Raw genomic sequence first — 23,031 nt, 5'->3', positions numbered from 1 at the left:
GAATCGTCTGTTTAGGCCTGTGGTAAACAAACACATATGCATGAAATAACTCACATGTATCTGTTTGCAGGGCCAATGTTAACCATGATGATCACCAAGAAACCAGACTTGGGATAATTTTTGTCTTTTCTCTTAATGTTTTATAATTTTTCTAAATTGACCAATTAGTACTTGTAAAAAAAAAATCAAGGGTAAATTCAAAGATGTTTATTCTTAAACCCATTTTAGTAACGATAAATATATGTGGTATATGTGCATATCACGTGTCCTGTATACTAAAAGAAAAATAACCTAGTTGCTGCCACTCCAGAAAGTACATTTTCACTACCATCCACTCTCGTTGGACTTGACTTTCCCACTTGGGAGCTGAGGCCAGGGAGGACGCTGCAGCTGGATGGGGAGGCGTGGCCCGGGCAGTAGCCCGCCACCACCCTCTGCCCAAGGTGATTTTTACAAGCTTCCTGCCTGGGCAAAGGTTGTCCCAGGCCTGTGCTTCCCACCCTTTAAATAAATCCCCACCCAGGTTATCTTCTGACTTCTTCTATGAGCAAAGCACTTAAAGGGTAAGGTGGAGCAAGGCCGGCCGCCCCCTTGCAGCCTCTCAGAAGGTAGAACAAGGCCACCTGGCTGAGCACTTACCATGCAGTCCGTGCTCAGCATGTGCTGGGCAATGGCCTTGGGGTCCTTGCTGGTGAACAGTTCTTTCACCCGCTTCAGCATCGCCATTTCCAGGGGCTTGTTCTCAGCAGGAAGGAGCTTTGACTCAAAGTCATTGGGCCTGAATGAGGAGGCCGTCTCCAGACGGGGCAGCACAAACTCGCCCTCATCCTCCTGCTGCCCCTGGTCCATCTGCGTGGCTGGCGCCTCCCCAGGCCCTGCCCCGTCATCGTCAAGGATCAAGTAGTTGGTGCCAGAGTGCCGGGGCCCTAGCACCCCGTTCTGCTTGGCTGTTAGCAGCTCCACGTAGCTGTCGTGGGCACAGAGGGGTGGCCTCGCTCCCCTGTCACCACCTGTAGCGAAGGCTGGGTTCAGTTCACAGTAGTTGGCCTCTGAGTTGAGCCAGGTGGATGGAGACGGGGGAGGCTGCAGGAGGGGAGCCTTGCAGGGCTTGGGGGGCGGCTTGGGGCAAAGCTGGCTGTCTGAGCCCCTCAAGGCCTCCCCTGCCCTAGCATCTGAGGAGACCCTCCGAACCAATGCCGGGCTCAGAGTGGGCTCGCTGCCCGTCCTGAAAACGGGTGAGTTTGGGCGAGGGCTTGTGTCCACACTTGGGGAGCGAGAGGACAATTTACAGCCTGTGGAGAATAAGAGAGGGTCAGGGAAACCTCAGCTGTGCAGAGAACACAAAGCAAAACTGGAGTGACAACTCCCCAGGCCTCAATTCATGCCCTTGGGTTTCAGTTTTTACTTCCCAAAGATAACTCAGTATGACCGCCCCACACCCGATCTAGAGCATTTCAGGGGCTGGATGGCTGGCCAGCCGCACCCCCACTTCTGGGGGGATCCTAAGTCCCAGTGATGAGCAACAGCTGGGCTGCAGTGTCATTTTATGGTCAGAGAGGGTTAGTACAGTCAGAAAAGGAAAATACGTGGAGCCCTGAAGATAGTGAGCAATCTAGTCTTGCTCTAGGATCAGAAGCCTTTGGTCATATAGCATAAGGGCCTGAGTCACTGTCACAGCCAGGGTGGATCCAGCCAGCCTTGAGGGAGAGCTGGAGACATCCCAGGAAGCGGGGGACAAGATCCCAAGCTAACCTACATAGAAGTGACCCACCAAGGGGCATTAGGAAAATCAGTCCTGTGGTCCCAAGGGAGGTTGGTTATAAAAATAAGGAACCACCACCCATGGCTCACTAATCCAGTTGCTTACGAGGTTTGCCCACAGCCCACAGCTCCTCGCTCCTCTGGCTGTAAAAGGAGAATGGAGAGGAGGAGGGGTCTGTCTGGGCAGCTGTGCCCCCAGGAACCCCGGCACTGACCCAGCCCCCTCTGCCCAGGGAGGGCATGGAGAGGGCTCCTCTGTCATGAAGGCTACCAGTTGGTGGTTGAGCATGGGTCACAGAACCTGAGTTCATGCTGGCCTAACCGAGGGCCAGACAGGTCACTCTGGATGAGTTACTTAGTTAGTTAGACACAGAGAGGCAGAGACACAGAGACAGAGGGAGAAGCAGGCTCCAGGCAAGGAGCCCGATGTGGAACTGGATCCAAGGACCCCTGAGCCAAAGGCAGATGCTCAACCACTGAGCCATGTCCCTCTGGATGATTTATTTAACCTCTGTGCCTCCATTTCCTCAATAAGAAGAAGAGGATAATCATTCCTGCTCTGAAGGTTTGTTATGAAGCCTAAAGGCTATCACACACAGTGTCTGGCTCGCTGACCCACATCCGGATGTAGTCCTACAATCCCCTACCCTCCAGCCTACAGGCACAGAGCCTTGTGTCTTCCCTTCATGGGGGGACCAGACCGAGCAGGGAAACAGCCTGAAGGAAATCAGGCTCACAAGGTCACCCTCCTCCCAGGAAATTCCCCAAAACCTACCAAGTGGCAGGTAACTTTCCGACTGGTGCGCTTTGAGGGATAAGGCTCTTCTGTCCTGCATGTGATCCAGGCAGGCCGGCTGGCTACCGCTCTTCTCTTTATTTCTGAAGCGAAAGATAAGTGGAGCAGAAACGTGTCATTAAATCGTAAAACCTTTAGGCAGCATCACGGAAAGTCTCTAAGAAGAAAGACTGCTTAGCAGGGAGCAGTACGAGTGGAAGGGCACATCCCCACAGTAAAGGAATGTCTGTCCCAGGAGGAAATTACTGCCTGGGGCGGTTAACCCAGGATTGCGCCTGGGGCCCCATCCCCACGTCCCCAGGACCAACCCAGTCAGGTCCCAGGCTGCCTCCTCTGAGCCCTTCCATCCGGTTGAGCAGAGCAGAGCAAAGATTTCATGATACTCTCAGGAAAATCTGATGAGCTGGAATGTGTACTTTTAGCAGAGCTTAAAATTACTTACAGACCCAGGGCGCCGGCGGGGGGGGGGGTGGGGGGGGGACGACTAAAATGCATTTTCCACCACGCCTCATGCTGTCAGGGAGGAAAATGTGGGGCAGCCAGTGCTTCGGCCCAAGTCTCCATGTCCCCCCAAATAGCCCGCAGGGTCACCTGGGAGGCTGTCACTGGCATCTTCCTGGAAGGACCGGGCAGCTCCTGCCGCACCGGGGAAGGGTCGAGCCTTCCTCAAGAGCTTTCCAGGGCGCAGCTGCGCAGGGAAGCGGAGACTGCCGCTTCCCACACCATCCCACACCGGCAGCGGCGGCTAGCACCCCTCGGCCAGCACCCCTCGGCGGCTAGCACCCCTTGGCTTCCTCCCGCGCACACGGGGAGCCTCTCTAGCACCTGCAAACCACTCTCTGCTAGAAGCCACTGCACGGCGCCGCTCAAGTTGTAATGAACTTTCATCCGCCCTCCCACAGGCTTCGGCTGCAGATCGCAAAGTTCTTTCCTACCTTTGCAAGCACCAAAGGGAAGAGCAAACAAACAAACAAAATAATAATAATAACTCCCGAACTCCGAGCAACAGAGAAATTCCAGCAACCCCCAGAGATAAGGCGGGGCAGAGGGCAAATTCCACAAGGCCACGGCTTCAGCCCAGCGGTATTTACGCAGGGACCGTCAGAGCAGCCAGCCCACTGGCCCAGAACACCCGCCTGGGCCAAGCAGGGTGGCTGGGGCCGCACCCCGCCCGCGGCCGGCCAACCAGCGGCCCTGACGTCAGGGCAGGCAGGGCAGGGCGGTGGCAGGAGGCGCTCCCCCGGGAGCCCATGGTTAGACAGGCCGCTGTGCTGCGCCCAGAGGTGGCAGGGCTTAGAAAAGTGCCTTCACTGGGCACTGGGCGAAGTGGCTCTGTTAGCGAATGCCTCAGGGACAGAGAGACTTTCTCAGTCTTTCATTTCTTACCTTAAAAAATACATTTCTATCTTACATCCGGTCACTGAGGGCAGAGCAGGAGGCAGGCCTTCCCCGCCAGCACTGCCCTGCACACGGTTCTGTGCGCGGCCCAATACCCCCTGGCTCTGTTCATGACATTACCTTCCTGTTCCTCAGTTGGGCAGCTGCTCCTCACACTCACAAAAGAAACAGAGGAAAAAGTACCCCTTTGAGATCGTTAAGGGATCTCAAGTCCATTCTTATTACTAAGAAAAGGAGAATTGCTTTATATCAGTTCTGGCCTCCCTCCCTGCCATGGAGTCCTACATTCTACTGCCCTCCAGAAAATACTATTTATCATGATTATTCATACCCACGTAGGCCTCTGGCACTGTTCTAAGCACTTTGCAAGTCTTCGATCATTTAACCCTCACAAACCCTCATCATTCCAGTTGGGGGGAAAGTGAGACCCAGAGAAGGTAAAGAGCTTGATTGGTGGTGGACCAGCATGTGGAGCCAGGCAGGCAGGGCTCATGGCCAGACGCTGACCAACATGTACCAGTGCTTGGCAGCAGCACACGACCCAGTCCGCATTACTCAGAGGCATGCGTTTTGCTTGTGAGTTTTTGCAGTCCACCAATTACAGTCTATGACATTTCCCCCTGTCCAGAAAGAAAACCAGTGAGTGGAGTAAGATACGTTGGTTTAAGGGTGTAAGTTGAGATGCCAAGGAGCCAGAGAAGGGGGGCTGTGTCACCAAGGGGCTGGAGCCAGTCTTTACCCTACTAGGCCCACCTTTTCCCTGTTCTCCTTCTCTGGAATGGTCAGATAGCAGGCATGAGCACCCAGCTCCACGAGAGAGAGGTCCTATGTGAAGACAGCACCCGCCACTGGTAGTTGAGGACAGGGTGCCTCAGCGGGGCATCCAGTTATCTGGAATCTTCTCTTCCCAGTCCCCAGGGTTCAGGTCAGAGCCTCCAGGCTCTCAATGTCTCTCATCTGAGGAATCTCATCTTTTCTCACTGAGTCAACCACCCTTTCCGTGCATACTAAGCCCTAGTCCAACCCTTAGGCTCAGCTCCCCTCCCAAGCCCCTAGACTGTTGCTGGACACAGTCACTCAGACATAAGCCTACGATCATCTTGCAGATGCAGCAACTGGTTTTTCCTCCAGCCCTCTGGACCCTCCTGTGGTCTCCGACATGCCCTGTTCCAACCCTCCCCACACGTACAAGAGTCTCAGAAGCCAAGGTCCGGGCTCTCCCTCTACCACCCCTGCACAGCCTGACCCTTCCATGACTCACTGACTGGTCTTCTCGCTCCAAGCCCTCTCCCTGCCCCTCCAGCACACTGCCACCCCGGTCTGTTCCTGGGACATTCACCATGTCAAGTCTTTGATGCTCCCCCAAACCTTTCAGCCTGGCTTCAGGGCCTCCAATGATGTGACTGAGGTCACCTCCCTGAGCCTGCCCCTACCAGCCCCTAACATGGGCCCTTTGCTTGAGTCCCACCCACCTACCCGCTCCAAGCAACTCTGGTCCTTGCCTATAGCTACATGCATGCGCACGCCGAGCCCCCACCTGGAACACCCACCCCTTTGCAGCATCTATCCAGATTTCCCCTAGTCTTCAGACCAGCCTGGAGCCTCCTTTCTGCATGAATCTCTCCCATCCAACCCTCCTCCCTTCCTCCGCACCGGCCTCATTTCATCTTGGCAGCGACTCACCGGGGAACTAATCACGCCCTGCCTCACGACAGCTATTCCAGTAACACTTGGCGTTCTTAGTGACATCTTTCCCTGTTCCTCGGTTTCCCAGGGGTGAGCTCCTCACCTGCCTAACAGAGCCGGGGCAGGTCCAGAGTGCGCCCCCAACCCCACCCCACGAGGCCCTGACCCACCTGAGGAGGTTCCCCTTAGGCGAGCTCTGCTCCCGGGCCTGGACGCCGCCCATGGTGAGGCTCAGCCTCTTGCCCACGTCGGGCCTGCGACCCGGGGAGGCGCCGTAGCGCTCCTCCAGGCACCGCAGGGGCACCGTCCTGTTGATGGGCTGGAAGATGATGGCTCCGCTCTGCTGGGAGATGGGCCGCCGGTTGCCCACGTAGCAGCGCACCAGGCCGGGGATGGAGTCGAAGCTCTCCGTCTCAAACTGGTACTGCACTCGGCTGTAGGCCTCGCTGAGCCGCAGCACCGTCCGGTGGATCTTGAAGTGCTGAGCGAGGTTCTTCCACTGACAGGTCAGGACAAAGTTTCCGGGGCTGGACAGAGAGTCACGAACCAGGAAGTCGCCATCTCGCTGCACGAGGTTTTCTGATACCTTTGGGACAAAATGGTGAGGAGTCGGAAAGGCAAGCGTACATTCCTTGCAAGTGCCGCACCGCTCTCCACTTGGGCCAACGGGAGACCGCGCTATTAGGTCTCTTCCTCTTCAGTCGGCTCTTTATTTTTTCAAATGTCAAATTCTTAGAAGACCCATTCATGCACTTAAGAACCATCTGCCGCCCACCTACTATGTGCCGGGTGCTGTGGTGGGCGCCGGGCTCAGAGCCGTGAGGGAAGCAGACCAGGGTCTCCACGGTCACCCAGGAGCTTCTGCATTTAGTGCAGAGCTGCTACTTCGGTGAAGATAAGTAAGCGCCAGGTATGGTATGTCAGATGTTGTCAAGTTAAGGAAAAAGTCAATCGGGAAGGGGAGATAAGAAGTGCCTGGGAGGGGACAGGGGCTGTTCTTTGAAACAGGGTGGCCAGGAGGGTGTCATGAGAAGGTGACATTTATGCAGACTGAAGCAAGTAAGGTGACAGAAAATAAGAGAAAGAAGAGAATTCATGTCCAAGGAGTCTGACCCCTCCCCACCCCCAACAGGGGAGGATAGAGTTTTGTTGGATGGGGGGAGGGGTCCACACACAGGTGGAGGCCCGGCACTGTGCAATCCGAAACCTGTAGTGGTTCTGGGCATGCCACTCGCTGGAGGGCCTATAACAGTCAGGTCAGTGTCTCCTCTCACTGGAGGGTTATATATTTGCATATGTGATGTATGCAAAGCACTAGTATAGTGCCTGGAACAAGGTAGGTGCTCAAAAATTGTTAACTGTGAAATGCTGATGTTTATAGCAAAAGGAGAATCTATACTGCGTTGCAGGTGGTCATTCCTGTAGCCAGACTGCCTGGGTTTGCATTCTGGCTCTACTGCGTGGCTTTGGACAAGTTATGTAAACCCTTCGTGGCTCAGTTATATCACTTGTAAAATGGAGATAATGTCACCCACACAGTAGCTATAAAGATGTAAAGGAGTAAAGCATTAGCTGTAACTACCATTACTACGGTTGCAGTGGGCAGCTACACAACCTGAAATGATATATGGCTGAAAATTTATGCTCACTGCCAAGTGGGAAACAAAGTTTACAATCACAATAAAGAGAAGGATGGTGATGAGAGTCACCAGTTTTATAAACTTTGACATTTTCCCCGGGATGTTCCAACACTGGATCAGTTTGCTTAGGACAGTGTGCCTCGATGGTTACTTAAAAATTGTATCTTTGCCTTGGAAATATGTTTTCATGCAGAAATTCCATTTCTTGGGATTGAGCCTGAGGAAACAATCATAGTTGTAAACCTAGTACTTATCTTAAAGGTTGATGGTGAGGGTGCCCACCAAAAGTGGGACATGCACACAATGGACACACATAAAACATAGGATGGTGCAGAAGACTATTTTACAGCAGAAGAGAATGCCCAGAATAGATCATCAAAGGAAGACAATGGGCTGCAAAAGTATATGTGGTATGATCTCATACTTGAAAAGCCTGGGAGGAGGATTTCTATCAAAATGTTCACAGTGGCTATCTCCAGGAGGGAGAATTATGGGTGAGAGTTTCATTTTCTTCATTTTACTCTCTGTATATTCTACAATGAGTTTTAAACTATAAAAAAGAAAAGTTAGAATAAGGTTTACTTCTTTGATAGTGCTGAGAAACCTGCTACATTAAAAAAAAATGATCACAATGCGATGCCCTCCCCCCCAAACCCCTTTCCTGTCAGTGTTGTCCTGGGTCAATGACTGGCTAGATCAGGTTATGATAAAAACCCAAGAGCAATACTATACCTTAATCCTGCACTTCTATTTCTCAATTTCTATACTTTGAAATAAAAAAAAACATTCACGGCGATCACCCCGAAGGACAATCACACAGAGTGTATTCTAGGCCACGGGGCTGTGGTCGCTGGTATAATTCCTCTAGTTCCTGGCTCCTGACAGGGACCCGGGCGGGGGAGGGATGGGTGAAGAGTCGCTGGCCTCACGAGGGCACTGGTGGCCTTGCTACTCTGTGCCACTTGCCCTGATGATACCCTCTCTTCACCTGAAATTAAATTACTGTCTTAAAAGAGAAGCAAGCTCCAAAGGGTATGAGGCTGCAGGCAGCCGGCCAGGAGTTCAATTATCTGAACCACAGGCCAGCCTCGTACCTCTTCAGATTATTGCCTCCTGCCCGCTCGGGCTCTGCAGACCACAGGGACACCTGCCTTTCCTCCACCCACTTCCTGGGCACGTGGAAATGTACTTTGGGTTCCTGACCTCAGTTCTTCCCAAGGTCTCCTTGGAGATGGATGGGCCTAAGTGACTGCAGTCCACTTGATTATATATATCTGCTTCTAGCTACACTGGGGCTTGCTCTGACGTGGTGCTGGTGGGCGACCGTGCGGGGTCCTCAGCGTGGCGGTGTCAGAACTGCCGGGCACGCCGGCAGGAAGAGCAGGTACCTGGCGGGGGATGCGTCCGTGGTACCAGGCGTGGCTACGCAGGTCCTCGCCGCTCAGCAGCAGCTCCTCCTCCAGCTCCTTCTTCAGCCTCTCAGGGGTCCTGTCCATGACGTGCCTGTCCTTGGAGAACTGCAACACAGGGTCTGTGGTGACTTCCCAGCCTGCCCGGGACAGCCGGCCCGCCCGCCTTGCAGTTGGCCGCTTGGCTAATCAAGCCAGGATACGCCAGAAGCCGGATTCAGGTAGGGGAGCCTGGATAATGATTACAACCTGCTGTGACCTTTCATTTCTCCGGCTGCAAGCATGCAGGAAAATGTTCACCTGCCTACGGGAACTAGGGTAGGAGGGCCGGCCAAGCTGTTCCTGTTATCAGTGGGCTCAGATAGCAGTTCAAGATGAGAGGAGCTGGGGGGCGGTTGGGGGGGGTGGGTAGGGGAACTGGAGGGGTTAGGGAGGGGGGGTGGGTGGGCAGAGAGAGGTGTGCGGGAAGGGAGGCGCCACTCGGCCAGGGAGCTTCCTCTTCTCCTTGGGAACTGTCCTAACGTGGAGCTAGGCAGGCCAGTCCTCGGCGCCCCACTGCCCAACATGCAGTCCCCGGGCTGAAGGAAGGGCCCTGAGCTCTTTGCTGCAGGCAAACTTCAAGTCAGGAACTGAATTAGCCTCTGGAAACATTTAAGGCAACTGGACAGAAGAAATCTGACAACAGAAGTCTGACTTTGGATTTTGTATGTCTTTTTAATTTCATTTTTCTAATATTTCATTTGTATGACAGGTTGGAAATTGATACTTAAAAAAACTGGTCTTTCACCTCTGATAGCTTGAGAATCACTGATCTAGGTCACCGCACAGGAGCCGGCGCAGGAGTCCGGGTGGGCAGCACTGCCTCCAGATGTAATCTAGAATCCACGCCCACTTACTTGGGAACTGAACTTGGACACCTGCCTGGTTCCCAGCAAAACCAGGCTCAGGGATCACTGGCTGAAGGTCACGGGAGCAGGAAAACACTGTGGCCTTGTGTTTTCCCAGGTTCCCCAACTTGGCCTCAAAAGCCTCTAGAAATCACCGAACTATCCTCATCACGCTGCTCTGTGCCTCAGCAGGAGAAGAGGCCCAAATCCTTCTCCACCCAAGGAACAGGAAACAGACTTGGGATTTGACAGCCCTCAAGCCTTTGAGGGCACGTTGGCTCAGGAGGGTGCTGGCTGCAGCAGGACCCACGGCCACTCTCCACGTAGCGCTCTGGTGGACCAGTGGCTTACTTCTCCCCTCCGCTTCGCACCACCCTCCTCCTCACAGAGCAGACACCTGCATCACAGAGACGCCCAGCCGCTGCCCTAGCTGCCCACAGGCATTAGCAGCCCTGTTGGACATTGATCATTAATTATGTACAGGTACAGCTGAAGACAGCTCACTGGAAAGACTTGAGCGCAGAATGCAGATTGTCAACCAGGCCACATTTGCTGATAACTGATGGTCTGTCTTGCCTCCCACTAGATTTTGACAGTCACGAGAGTAGAAACCCTTCTTCCCTACTGCCCTCCAGCAATGCCTGAACATTTTAGGCTCTCCGCACTCACTGAATGAACCAGTACCCAAAGATGAGGCCTCTCTAGAGCTTTTCCTCTTCAATCTCAAACTATCTGAAGCCTCATTTTAGCTGAGCGTGTTGCCACACAACTAAAGGATGGCATTCCTCAACTTTCCTCTCTTAATGTTGTCATGGGGCCATATGACTACTTCTGGCCAAGGAAAGGTACACTCCTGCTTAGCTGGACGTCTAAGCTGAGATGTGATGGTGCCATCTTGGACACGAGGAGGGAGCCACATCCTCCAAATAGGCCCAGATCCCTCACAACTGGGGAGTCAACACATCAGTCCCAGATCATCCACCTTCAGGTCTTCCGTGTGATTTTCTGTCTTGTTTAAGCCTATATTTTGATTGTCCCTGTTACTGGCAGCTGAACTGAAATACTAATCAATACTGTGAGCCTAGCTTCTACTCAGCCACCCTGACAATCTGAGTCCCTTGTGCTATGTCCTGGGCCCACTTCTTGGCCTGAGCTCTGAAAATGGAGTCATCCGTAGTCATACCCCGTGTAGACCTCCACTGAAACTACAGTCACCCACATCCAAAAAGCTGTTCCCCTCTTTCTCCCTGATGCCCAACACCCAGGCCGCTTCCCACCGTCACCCCTTCTTTCTAGGCATCTTTTACAAATAGCAAGATTTCTTAGCATTTTATAAACAACAATCCTTCACTCCAGATTTTGAGATAATACTGCTTTACACTTGTTACCAGAAATATAAAATCTGCTATCTTGTTACTTCTGCCCTAACTCCTTAGAGGGAAATCCACAATTCTTGTTCTCCCCCTACTGTGGACTGTGGAGATGAGGCATGATGGGGCACAGCAGGAAAGTACCGAGGCAGGAGAGAAAAGGAGGGGTCAGTAAGATTGACCCTCCCTTGAGATGGGAACTCAGACTTCAAAAACTATGCCCTTAGGCTCTTGCATAATTTGTACAAAGTTAAGAGGTTACACAATTGACTGGATTTAGAGTTGGGGCAGGGGAGGAGGAGGGAGATAAAGGGCGGAGGAGGAGAGGGAGAGAGACAGATCCCCATCGAGCAAGCAATTGCAAGGGTTCTTCAGAACCAGTGAGAGCTGGTTCTACTATATTAAAAAGAACCAGGTTGGGGACGCCTGGCTGGCTCAGTGGCATCTGCCTTTGGCTCAGGGCATGATCCCAGGGTCCTGGGATGGAGCCCCATATCAGGGGAGCCTGCTTCTCTCCCTGACTCTGTCTCTACCTCCCTCTCTGCGTCTCTCATGAATAAATAAATAAAATCTTAAAAAAAAAAAAAAAGAACCAGGTTGGATTGTGGGAGCCTCTCCTCAGCAGATGATGTGGGCAACATCTCTCATACAGCCGAACAAGGCAATTCAAAAGTCCCCCACGTACGGTCGCCCTCATGATTAAATTGTAGTTATATGGGGGGTGAATGCCCTCTAGAACTTTTAATCACATACATTAATGCAACTTTTATTATTTTTCTGAAGTACCTGTATTTTATGATCCTTGACCTTGCCAACTACACGTGGCACATATATTGTGCTACTAATAGGAGTACCTTGATGGGCTGTCAACCTCATGGTGGATAAGGGATGACCATATAGGAAAATTGGCAAAATGTATCCACTTGTATCTTTTTTTTTTTTTAAAGATTTTATTTATTTATTTAAGAGAGAGACACAGAGAGAGGCAGGGAGCAGGGAGGCAGGTTGCTTGGGGGGAGCCTGATGCAGGGCTCAATCCCACGACCCCAAGATCACGACCTGAGCCAAAGGCAGACATTCAACCACTGGGCTACTCAGGTGCCCCTATCCACGTGTATCTTTGAGAGCACTATGATCGATACTTGTGCTCCTCTGGGAACCAAGAATGACGTTGCTGCTTCACAGGATAGGTCACATGTGACTGTGACATTGCCAGAATTCTGTCCACTTGCTCCCAACAACCAGAACTTGTGCTAACAAGGCACCCTTCCACTTACCTGCTGCCATCTGGGACAAATATGAATTTCTCCCTGAAGTGCAGCCATTTCAGTCATGGCCACCCTGAGCTAATTTTGGGGTCTTTGGGACCACAAAATAAATTCCAGCAATTCAGGGTAACATATCAGGATCTCTGCCCTTAGCAATGGCTTTCTCCCATCGGTGTGGTCACCAGTGTCCTTTGAAGTTCTGATTCCACTAATGCCCTAAGAAGCCTCCAGGCCTTCCTTAGATTGCCTTCTGAGGGAAGAGTACAAGAAGTAAGTCTCTACTCCCACAGTCACATGCATTGTTATCTTATACCTGGCTCAGAATTATGCAGGAGAAGAGACTAAAGAATAAGTATAGGTCCCAGCATTCCAGTGGCTTCCAATCCCAGGAGAGGAAAAGGTACAGAAGCACCTCAGACATCTTATGAATTCAAAGGCTGTCTGGACCCAAGTCATTCTCATTTTTCTGTCAACACGGGACAAAGGGCGTCTGTGACAGAGGGCATGGTGACACCCCAGAGCAAGTACAATATAGCTGGGCTCTCTCAGAAAGTTTTCACGTTTTGTGTGCTTCAACTACCAGAAAGACAGGCAGCAAGAAAATTCATGCATAATCAACATCTCACACAGATGCTGTAAGTGTTACTAACAAGCACATTATAGTAACACAACTTTTCCTCCATGCTCAAATTCTCTAACTATTTGCCCCTGATTTTGAACTTCATCTCTAGATGGCAAGTCCAATTCTTTGTTTCCTGAGCTTCTTATCTTGAAGAGAGGAGGTGGCAGCAGGTAGGCCTGAGCCAGAGTCAAGTTCCTCCGCACCAACGCAGGCTCCGGATCCTGCCATCCTGAGCTCCACCCCACACAGTAGCTGGGGTGCACCCTCGGGAAAGAGGAGCTGCTAGGCTTTAGGATCAAGAATATTCTGCCTATGAGCTTTGCCAGGTTCACTCAAGCGGCCAAATCCACCCACGGTCACCATGAGAGAAAGATGAGGGCAGGCCTCGTGTCTCCTACTCCGAGGCTTGCCCAAATTGGATCCACCAGAAATCTGAGGGGTTTTTTTTTGGGGGGGGGGGAGGATGTAAGAAAAAATGTTATGGATATAATTAAGTAATAAGAATATATTGAACAGGAAAGAAAAAGGGGGGGGAGAGAGAGAGGGAGGGTTAGTGACTACCATCTCATGGTTTCCCACTCACATGGCTCCACTTCCAAAATTTCCTCCTGTCCTAGTCATTAGTTCTGGGGGCTGAGATGACATACGTAAGTTGATAACAAGGGCAAATGCAGGGGGTGGAAGAGGCCCACACTTCTCCATCCAAATTGCAGTCAGAAAATGCATTCATCACCATAATTGTTGCTTTTTAGGGAAATCTAGGTCTAGCTACCTCTTCCCTCCTGCCAGCATTTCACTAATCCCAATGTGACAGCACAGTATGTAAGCACAGCCAGCCCTCTTCCCCCAGCCGCAGGCCATGGTGCCACTGGCTGGCTGTGTGGCTTTGATTAAATGACTTTACCTCTGGGAACCTCAGGCTCCTGGTCTGTAAAATGGGGGTGAGAGTATGTGATGAGATGTTAACAAGGGTGGAACAGGTCCATATTTGTAAAGCACTTAGAATATCCCCAGTCAGCACAGTTAACTGTTTCACAGACACGCCGCAATGCTCGCTACTCATCCGGTTACATAAAAGGCAGGCTTGACACCAGAGGTGTTTGCAGTGTGATGCACAGACGCGTAGGGCGAGGTGGGTGCTCGGGAGGGAAGCAGCTAGGGACTCAGCCCTGGCGGCCCCACACGCCCCCCCAGCACCTCTGCTCCCCGCTGCCCTGCCAGGGCCAGGCCCAGTCGCTGCGGCCGGCCTCAAAAATCATGCCTACCACTCTGAATCTGGTCTGAACATCTCTGCAGCCCCACACAGCCCCAGCAAGTCCGTTCCTACAGGCTGGAATAGCCAGCGCCCTGAGATGGTTGGAAAACGCATTCTGGACGCGCAGAGCCAGTTCCACAAATGTGCTGGGAACTCTGATTAACGCGGAAACCCATATTTCAACAGCTCTCCCAGAAAGAAAAAGCCGATCCAGCCCAGGAGGAATGAGCTCAGGGTCTCCTCTCGAAAGGGCTGCCTGACATCGGAGCCTGCATTTCAAATCAGGCACAACAATAGGACTCGACCTCCTAGGAGGAGGTCTGCGTTCCTAAGTTTGGGGATGCGGGAGGGTGTGCACGGAGAGAGCGCGGTGGGAAAGCCCCAGAGAAGGCCCACACTCATCTGTATGCAGGAGACATCCGAGAGGATTAGAAAAAGATGTCATCTGCATTATAATATTTATTTTACTCTGTTCCAGCCTCTAAGAAAAACTTCCTAGTTCCCATAGAATTTGAAATTGTGCAAATCACCAGGAAAGATCCTGTCCCCAGGGGCTGAAGGTAGGAAGGGAAAGACTGGAAAGGCACCATTTCCCCAGCCATCAACAATCAGGACCAAGCAATCAGCCAACCTATCTGCCAGCAGGGGGTGACACCCAGGGCCCTACCCTCAGGGAGGGCCCAGTGCTCTTGGAAGACCACACACAGAACAACCATCGAAACTCAGTCCTGGGCTCTGGAGACACTTTGCCTGGATCTTACCCCTGCCACTCTGCTCGGGAGCCTGGGCAAGTTACTCCATCTCACTGGCCTTTGGTTTTCCCCTGTCAAAATGAGAAAAGCCACTGCGGCCCCATGCAGGTGTGTATGTGTGTGTGTGTCTGGGAGGGGTGGGGCGCAGATAATGACAGGATGGGGAATCAGGATCTGACCCAGAGGCTAAAACCTGAGAAGAGGAAAGATGTTTGAGGCATGTGAGCTAAGTAAGAGCAGCTGGGCTTGGTCAGATGGGGGCTCTGGATGGGGAGGTGGGAAGCAAGCAGAGGTTTTACATGCATGCACATGTGCTCCATCTTTTCTCCAAGCCTGTGGTTCAGACCCCACCTTCCTGGCCATCGTGGCTGACCCAGGCAAGGGCCCCTGAGCCAAGCTGGCTCAGAGTTCTTTCTTTCCAGGATTTTTCTAAGTGGAACTGAGTGAAGATGACACTGCCCACTCTGGTGAGAACATCACGAGACTAGAAGCATAGCAGTTGCTGTACCTCACACTGACCCACCATGTGGAGCAGACTGGGTGGGGAATGAAATTAGTGTGCAAACAGAAGGGGAGCAAGAGATGGAAGGTGCGAGCAGCCCTGGTGGTGCAGAGGTTTAGCGCCGCCTGCAGCCCATGGTGTGATCCTGATCCTGGAGACAGGGGATCAAGTCCCATGTCAGGTTCCCTGCATGGAGCCTGCTTCTCCCTCTGCCTGTGTTTCTTTCTCTTTCTCCCTCTCTCTCTCTCTCTCTCTCTCTCTGTCTCTCAGGAATAAATAAATAAAATCTTTAAAAAAAAAAAAAAAGGAAGGTGTCCCGGAGGCACGCCCATCCCTCAGCACCACCTGACTCCATCAACCAGCAAACTCTCCTTGCAACTGAAGCTGGTTTGCTCTGGATTCTTGCCACCTGTGTCAAAGGAGTCCTGATCCAGAAAGGCAGGGATCGGATGGAGGGGAGTCCGACACTGGAGGCTGGGAGGTTAGACCTCCACACTCCAGAGAGTGAGTCACTGCAAGAGTCTGCCTAAGAAGGCAACAGGTACAAAACAAAGATGCTTTTAGACAGATCAATCTGGCTGCGGTAGCAAAAGGGCCAGGCTGGGGCCTGGGGCACAAAGCCAGCCGGAGACTTTTGAAATGTGCTGATGCTGGCCAAATATTCCTGGTTCTATCTCTTACCAACATGCATTCTAGTCCCCACTGCAGGTTACCCTGTTCTGTTCTATTAACTTTTGTAATAGCCTTGTAACAATCTCCCTACCCGCATCTCTGGTCCTATACTGTCACCTATGATGCCACACACTTATCACAGCATTTCTGGCCCGGAGACATCAAGGGGTGCCCCAGCAAGGGTTGACATGAGATCCGGGGACTCTCCTAGCACCCCCACAAAAAACTTGATGGGCTCCTATGCCTGGTTTTTACTCTCCCAGGGCTCAGACCTGGTTCATGAGGGACATAGACCCCTATTCAGCCCTAGCCTCCCAGACCCCTGAACTTTGAATGTATTTCTTTTAACCCCAGTGAAGTGAACCACCCTCTCAATATACTGACACCGCATACCGGGATCTAGGTCTCAATCTGCTAGAAGTCCCAGATCACAAGAGGGCTATGGATGCCTATGTGAGGATCCCTTGTGGATCCCCTCAAAATAACCAGCAGAGGCTTGACTGGTGGGAGAGGTGGGCCAGGGTACTGCCGTTTGGCAGTAGTTTGGCAGTGGGAGTCTGCGTGTCAGCAGTGACAAACCTGCAGAGGCTCCCAGAGGCAGGAGCCCAGCCTGAGGACTTTGTTTTACTTGTTTCTATATGCACCAAGGGGTAAGAGTTCTCAATTCAGAGGACTATCTCATCTAAGGTACATCAAGCATCCCCGCACCAGCACCCTGCCTGGCGCACAGCAGGTGCTTGCTCGAAACAATGTAGAATTTGAAACCCCTTTCAAAAAGGACTGTTAGCCATAAGAATGGAAAGTCACTTCACAAAAGAATTTTTTTTAAAAAGAACTATGAAATCCATTGGAAGGTTTTAGAGATAACTGGCCTTTGAGAATTTAGTTCTGGTGGAATAAAAGAGAGAGAAGCTGGAACAATCCATTTCTCCTTAGGCATAGGTTTATTTATGGTCTATTTCAGTTCAAAGTCGACGGTTCTTGGGGTTTTCAGTAGTGTTGGTTTCATCTGTGCGGGGTGACGCTGACCACCCGTGAGGAGGCACATGCCCCGGTGGGAAGCACTTTGCACGCGTGCACGCACCTCAGTATCAACACGTGCTCCTGCTCAGCCCCAGCTGGCTTGCACGTCCGCAGCACATAGGTGACCGAGCAGCAGGGTGAGTGTGCCAAGGAAGCACTGTGTTTTGCACAAGGCTGAGAAGTCCCAGTACAGAGATTATGTGTCCCTCGGGGCCTTGAAGGCTTGCTTAGTCATGGATGTTTTTGTTGAAATTTTAAAATTGAGATGATTTTCTAGTCATTCATTCCATGATCACGGCTGGCAATTAACTTGCTTGAAATTTAAAAAAGGAAGAAGGGAATCTGCATGATAAGAGGGAAGAGGAGGGGAGGGGAGAAGAGGGCAGGGGGTGGGAGAGAGAGACAGAGAGAATGAGAATGAAGAGGGAGGCACGCTTCTGGGCTATTCTATCCCAGTCAGGAGTGGCGGGCCACAGCACCCAGAATGCTACCGGCTTTTTCAAACAAAAGCTTCTTTTCTTCTGCTCTGGACAAGGTTTATTCAGTTGAGGGAGAGGTCAACAACAGCCCAGGCCTCTCATCAAGTGGCACCAAACAACTGAGCAGGTCACATGTTTCTACAAATCTAATCCAGAAATTATGATCACAAACAACATCATAAGTGTGCCTGGTGTTGTGGATCGTCATTCAAAATCGGTCTGTTTTCTGAGGGAAGCCCGTGTCCTCCTGTGAGCTGGTGGGAAACCCCTCAGGGACATGCCTTGAACTGCCACCAGGTGGCCCAGGCTGGGACAATGCAGGAATCCAAAAGGACAGACCCTCATCTGGAATCCACCAAGCCTGTGATGCCTTGGCGCCTGTGTCATTGCAATCCCTAAATAAACACGAATGTACAAAGGGATTGAGCTTCCACTCTCAAAAAAAGCACACACTGGCTAACTATGACATGAAGCATCCTGAACCCTTGTTAAGGCTGCTACGTGTAGGGTAAGTAAATCTGCCTAAAAATGAGGTTCTGTGGAGATGTCAGAAACTCAGCTCCTTTGAGTCCCTGCCCTGTGCTAAATTTCAAGCAGTGGACTAGTTTATAACCAAATTCCAAAGTATATCAAGGGCTTTTAGAGATCCAGGTGGTACTGTTACCATTGAAAACCTGCATCAATTGATCATGAACCCACAGGAGGACTAGATCCCAATTACTCTGGCCACTCTTAACCCTGCCCACTGGCCAAAAAACAAAAATCCAGTTCCCCCCCAAGCTTTATGCCCCATCAACTCTGAGCCAGCACCCCAGATGACTTCATCTGAGGCGGAATGGAAGGAAAGAAGGTAGTATTTGTGGCAATCTTCAAGCCTTGATATGAGACAATTTCTATACTGGGTTCTGTGTCACCTTTTATCAACACTCACTGGTTTTTATGGCTTGCCTAAAAATATTTTATTATACTCCAAAGATAAAGGAAAAAAGGCTTGAATGTACTGATCCAGCTTTCCCACTGGGTGCCAGGCTAGATAAATAGCATTCCCATGCTAATAACTATGATTAACGCCAAAGGCTTTAGTTAAGTAAACAATTGACTTTGTAAATAAAAGTCCTAAGAGGGGAAAAAAAATCTCAAATTCAAATTTTAAATATCCCATTTGGTAGACAAAAGCAAATGGTGGCATGGGCAAGTGGGTATTTCAGCCTGGTCTAGCCCAGTGGGTGAGCCTGGCCATTGGCTCCAAGACATGTACAACACGGTGGCACTACATCTAAGGGGGTGCCCTTCATACACAGCCACAGAAAATTTCCATACTGATTACAACAGTTGTCTGGCAGATGGCAAGAAACTATCTTGAGGATGGGTACCTTATTCAAATTCACACAAAGGTGCTGCTCCCTAGGCTAGAAGGGAGACCCCAAGCATGTCACCACCTTTCAAGTGTTGGGCTGTTGACAAATGGGGACCTCTGGCCTCACCTGGGCCCCTTCCCTGAGCCTGCTCCTTTCAATCCTTAAAGCTCAGTGAAATAGTCTTTGTGAGCAGCTTCCTAACCCATATATACATACATACTATACCCTCTTGGCCAAAGTGCCAAATGGACAGTCAAGAGGTTAGTTTTAAATCAAGAGTTTGATAGTCATTGGAACGCTATGCCTCTGATTACTTCACCTTCTTGGCCAAAGTTCTGCAGAAATAATCAAGGGGTCAGTCTTAAATCAAGAGCTTGATAGCCACTGGAACACCATGCCTCTGATTAAACTCAAAGACTGAGCGCCCGCTGAGCCACGTGGCCTCCAGGACCAGATCCGGCAGGAGATGCAGGCGTGTAAGAAGGACTCCGTGGCCTGATGGGTTACAGCCTCTTTGAGGGACAAGACATCTGAAGAGAATGTACAGCAGCTGCAGTCTTGCTGAAGTTCTCAGAGTTCTCTATCCTATCTGTGGTCAGCGAGGGTTTCTGTCCCCTTCTGAGAAAGGAGTCCATAGAGAAGACATCTCATAAAATCTCAGAAACTTTTAGCATTCTGAAACACTTCAATGAATTTGATGTTAATGTTTAAGTACCTCGAAGACATAAATTTCTCCTTTCCAAATCCTAGAAAGAATTTCATCTTCAGAAAAGATTGTGCAGATGGGTTTTGATGCCATTTTATAATTAAACCTGTATAATTTATCACACTTAACACCAGAGTCTTACTCCAGTGCCATTAAAAACAGATTTGTAATTTGCTATTAAATTAAGATGCTTCATTTTCCTACTACTTGTGATTTTTCTTTTCACAGACAAAGGATGATTCAGGGGCCATCAGACCCCTAGCGCAGCCAGGAAACTGCCATCAAACCACCAGAGAACCCAAATCCAAGAGATTTCATTTTTATTCATTATCAAACCTTATCAAACACCTATCAAAAGAGGCTCATAAACTATGAATAGGAAATATGAAGAGAAAAACTGTGGAACTCCTTGTTTATCCAGGTTCTGAGAGATTTCCATTAAAATTCTGCCTCCCATTTGTGTGATCGAAAAAGACTAGTTTGATTTTAAATCTTGCAGGTCGAGTCTTAACCCAACGTATCCCCTAGGGGCGGCAGTAACTTGATTCCCCCAGGCTTATCTAATTGCCTTAGGCTCATTCTGTAGGACGCAGCTCCCCTGAATGTTCAACCCTTGATGCCTTTTATCCCCCCATCGTTCTCTGGGCAAGGTCTCCACATCTTCCCATCCTGCAGGATCGTGACCGTATTGCTTTTGATGCTCCGTTTCATTCTGATGGAACACCAGCGGACTGACAATTATTTTTCACTGGAGACTGATGAGTGTAAAAACTGCAAGAGGAATTTGAGCAGCACACCCAACATGGACCTATGTGGCCACTCTCCTTCACAGTGGTTACCTACACGGGTGACAAATTGTTCAACACACTCCTTACACCGTAAGATCTCCTTTCCCAGCTGCCTGCCCTGGTGGCTTCGCCCATGATGTCCTTACCCTCTTGCCAAAGCACCCATGGGCTCATTCAGTGCTCAGCTCCAAGGGGGCCTCATCTTTCCCTGGTAAAAGACAAACTGAAACACAATGAGATTTTCAACAATCGTTTGTTAGCATCTTGCCCTGCTGGAAGCTGTGGCGGATACCTTCCCCTCTAGATCTAATTTAGATGATGACTTCCTGGAACAGCCTGCAGAGAAGCAACATCCAAATCATCCCCGTGAGGTAGCCCTGTTTTCTGATTCCTCCCAGTGAGAAATCAGGATGAAGACTGAAGGTCACTGCTTGCACTTAATCATTCAGTGGGTCTGTGAAATAAAAGGTTTCACATCAAAGCTGAGTACCAGTCAACCTATGACACCCTCACCCACCCCACTGTAAACTGCTTTGCTCCCTTTAACCATGTTCTTGACTTCCGTTAATACTTCTCTCACCAGGTCGGCACACAGGCTAAATGAGACAATGAAGTGAAATATTAATCACTGGGTCTGGTAGTGAGATTTATTCCATTCAATAAGAATAGTGCTTTGTTAGCATCTATGGAGAAAGGAGAAACCGAGGCTCCCTGGCTAAGGCAGATCCAAGACAAGGGTTTGAGAAGACGGGCTGACCAAAGTTCAAGATGCAAGGAGATCCAAGCCAGAAATCTTTCCCACTGGTAATTCAAACTTGTTAATTCATCTCAATCCAAATTATGAGTACTTTGGTGGAACATGGCTGCTTTTTCAAAACAGATGCCCTATTTGCTCTTCAGTAATAATATCAGAAAATCAAAATCAATTCAAACATAGCTGACCCCTGAAAAACACAGATGAGAACTGTGTGGGTCCACTTCCATGAAGAACTTTTTTAGTAAATATAGCACAGTACCATAAATGTATTTTCTCTTTCTCACAATTTTCATAATAACACTTTGTTTTCTCTAGCTTACTTTATTGTAAGGATGCAGTGAATAATACATATAACATAAAAAATACACATTAGTTGACTGTGCTAGGCTTCCAGTAAACCGTAGGCTCTTAGTAGTTAAAATTCATATACACATGAATTTTACATGAAGGGGTTGTTCAGGGTCAAATGCATCACCCTTTTCTTAATTCACCTTGAATGAATGAGGCACTACTGAATAAACAAAATGCATCATGGTGAAAGACACTAGGAGATATCACTGGAAAGAAAAACGAGAAATGCCAAACACACAGAGGAAAATCCAAAGATTCAGAAACCTTTTCAGCATGAGGTATAGAATAAATCACTTTCCAAATTTATCTCTCCAAAAACATACCACGACTAACAACTGTCTCAGACATCTGCTTTAGGATGAGCACATCATATATCAGGACCAACACAACCAACACAGTAGGTTCTCAGTAAAACCAAATGATTCATCACAAGATGGGTTTTGGCCAAACATCAACTCTACCACTTCCAACATAAAACTCTCACGTCGGGATCCCTGGGTGGCTCAGTGGTTTAGGGCCTGCCTTCAGCCAGGGTGTAATCCTGGAGACCTGGAATCGAGTCTCACGTTGGGCTCCCTGCATGGAGCCTGCTTCTCCCTCTACCTGTGTCTCTGCCGCTCTCTCTCTCTATGTCTCTCATGAATAAATAAATAAAATCTTTAAAAAAAAAAATAAAACTCTCACGTCATTTTAAAGGTGTATTTCTCCCCAGAGGAGCTCAAAGTACTTGACACCCACATATCTCATTTAACAAGCTTTTGCAAACCACAATCACCATGCTAGAGGTCATAGCAGAAATGGAAAAACAGCAGCTGAACTTCAGAGACCCAAGACACCTAAAACAACACAACTCTGATCTCACGAATCTGTACAACATCCCTAGAGTTAAACAGGTAGTAAGAGAAAACATCCCTAGAGAAAACATCACCGAGGCCCTGAATTTTCATGATTTGTTTAGACTTACAGAATAAGGGATTGACTAAAAACTAAAATCCAAGTCTCCCAAAGTATACAAAAAACTGGAAATATTTAGTCCATACAGAACAGACTTAAAGAAACATGAGGGCTGTGTGGAAACAGCTGAAGGACTGGGCTGTTACCATCTCAAGATGATGGTCAAATATTCTTGGTTCACATCCCTAGGGAAAGTAATCTAGAATCACCCCCCCCCCCACACACACACACACAGAGTTTTATTTCTAGGTGTTCACTCATACCAACCAATTTGGTCTCAAAATAGACATGCTCACAATAATGTGAGGGAAGAAATGTATCTGAAGGGCTATTATGCCCACTTAGCTGCAGAATAAGGTAGACACTGCAGTGCATAGATCTTGACTTAATGTGAGGAGGGACCTTCTAGCAATTACAGTTGTTTCACATGGGGAAGTGCATTGCCTTAAGGATATAATATAATCCCCATGTCTAGAAATGTCACACATGAAAATGAAATAACTTCCTATGAAGATTTAGGGCAGGAGGACCAGTTAGGATGCTACTCCAGAATTCCAAGCAAGAGATAGAGGGGCTTGAATTAGCACAGTACTGGTG

At 49.7% G+C, this 23,031-nt stretch overlaps 1 protein-coding gene and 1 long non-coding RNA gene across 7 annotated transcripts in view; one reads left to right on the top strand and one right to left on the bottom strand.

Annotated features, from left to right (window-relative positions):
- Window positions 1-23,031, bottom strand: part of BCAR3 (BCAR3 adaptor protein, NSP family member) — a 156,222-nt gene that overhangs the window by 21,832 nt on the left and 111,359 nt on the right. For 4 of the 6 annotated variants that reach the window (XM_038541304.1, XM_038541306.1, XM_038541305.1 and 1 more), the window contains 4 exons: window positions 8,670-8,798; window positions 5,812-6,227; window positions 2,537-2,640; window positions 640-1,292 (listed from right to left, as the gene is read on the bottom strand). In XM_038541304.1, coding sequence (XP_038397232.1) covers window positions 640-1,292; window positions 2,537-2,640; window positions 5,812-6,227; window positions 8,670-8,798 — 1,302 coding nt within the window. Of the gene's footprint in view, window positions 1-639; window positions 1,293-2,536; window positions 2,641-3,148; window positions 3,173-3,492; window positions 3,679-5,811; window positions 6,228-8,669; window positions 8,799-23,031 lie in introns of those variants that run through there. The other 2 variants (XM_038541308.1, XM_038541309.1) reach the window with 2 other exon arrangements.
- LOC111096392 lies at window positions 8,211-13,273 on the top strand. Its single transcript, XR_005361239.1, has 3 exons — window positions 8,211-8,911; window positions 9,442-12,850; window positions 12,947-13,273. It is a non-coding gene; the product is annotated as an uncharacterized LOC111096392 (long non-coding RNA).

This window comes from Canis lupus, chromosome 6 (genome assembly GCF_011100685.1).
Source record: "Canis lupus familiaris isolate Mischka breed German Shepherd chromosome 6, alternate assembly UU_Cfam_GSD_1.0, whole genome shotgun sequence".
NCBI classification, from domain to species: Eukaryota; Metazoa; Chordata; class Mammalia; order Carnivora; family Canidae; genus Canis; species Canis lupus.
The sequence above is the reverse complement of the archived record's forward strand: the minus strand, read 5'-3'. Positions and strand labels throughout refer to the sequence as shown.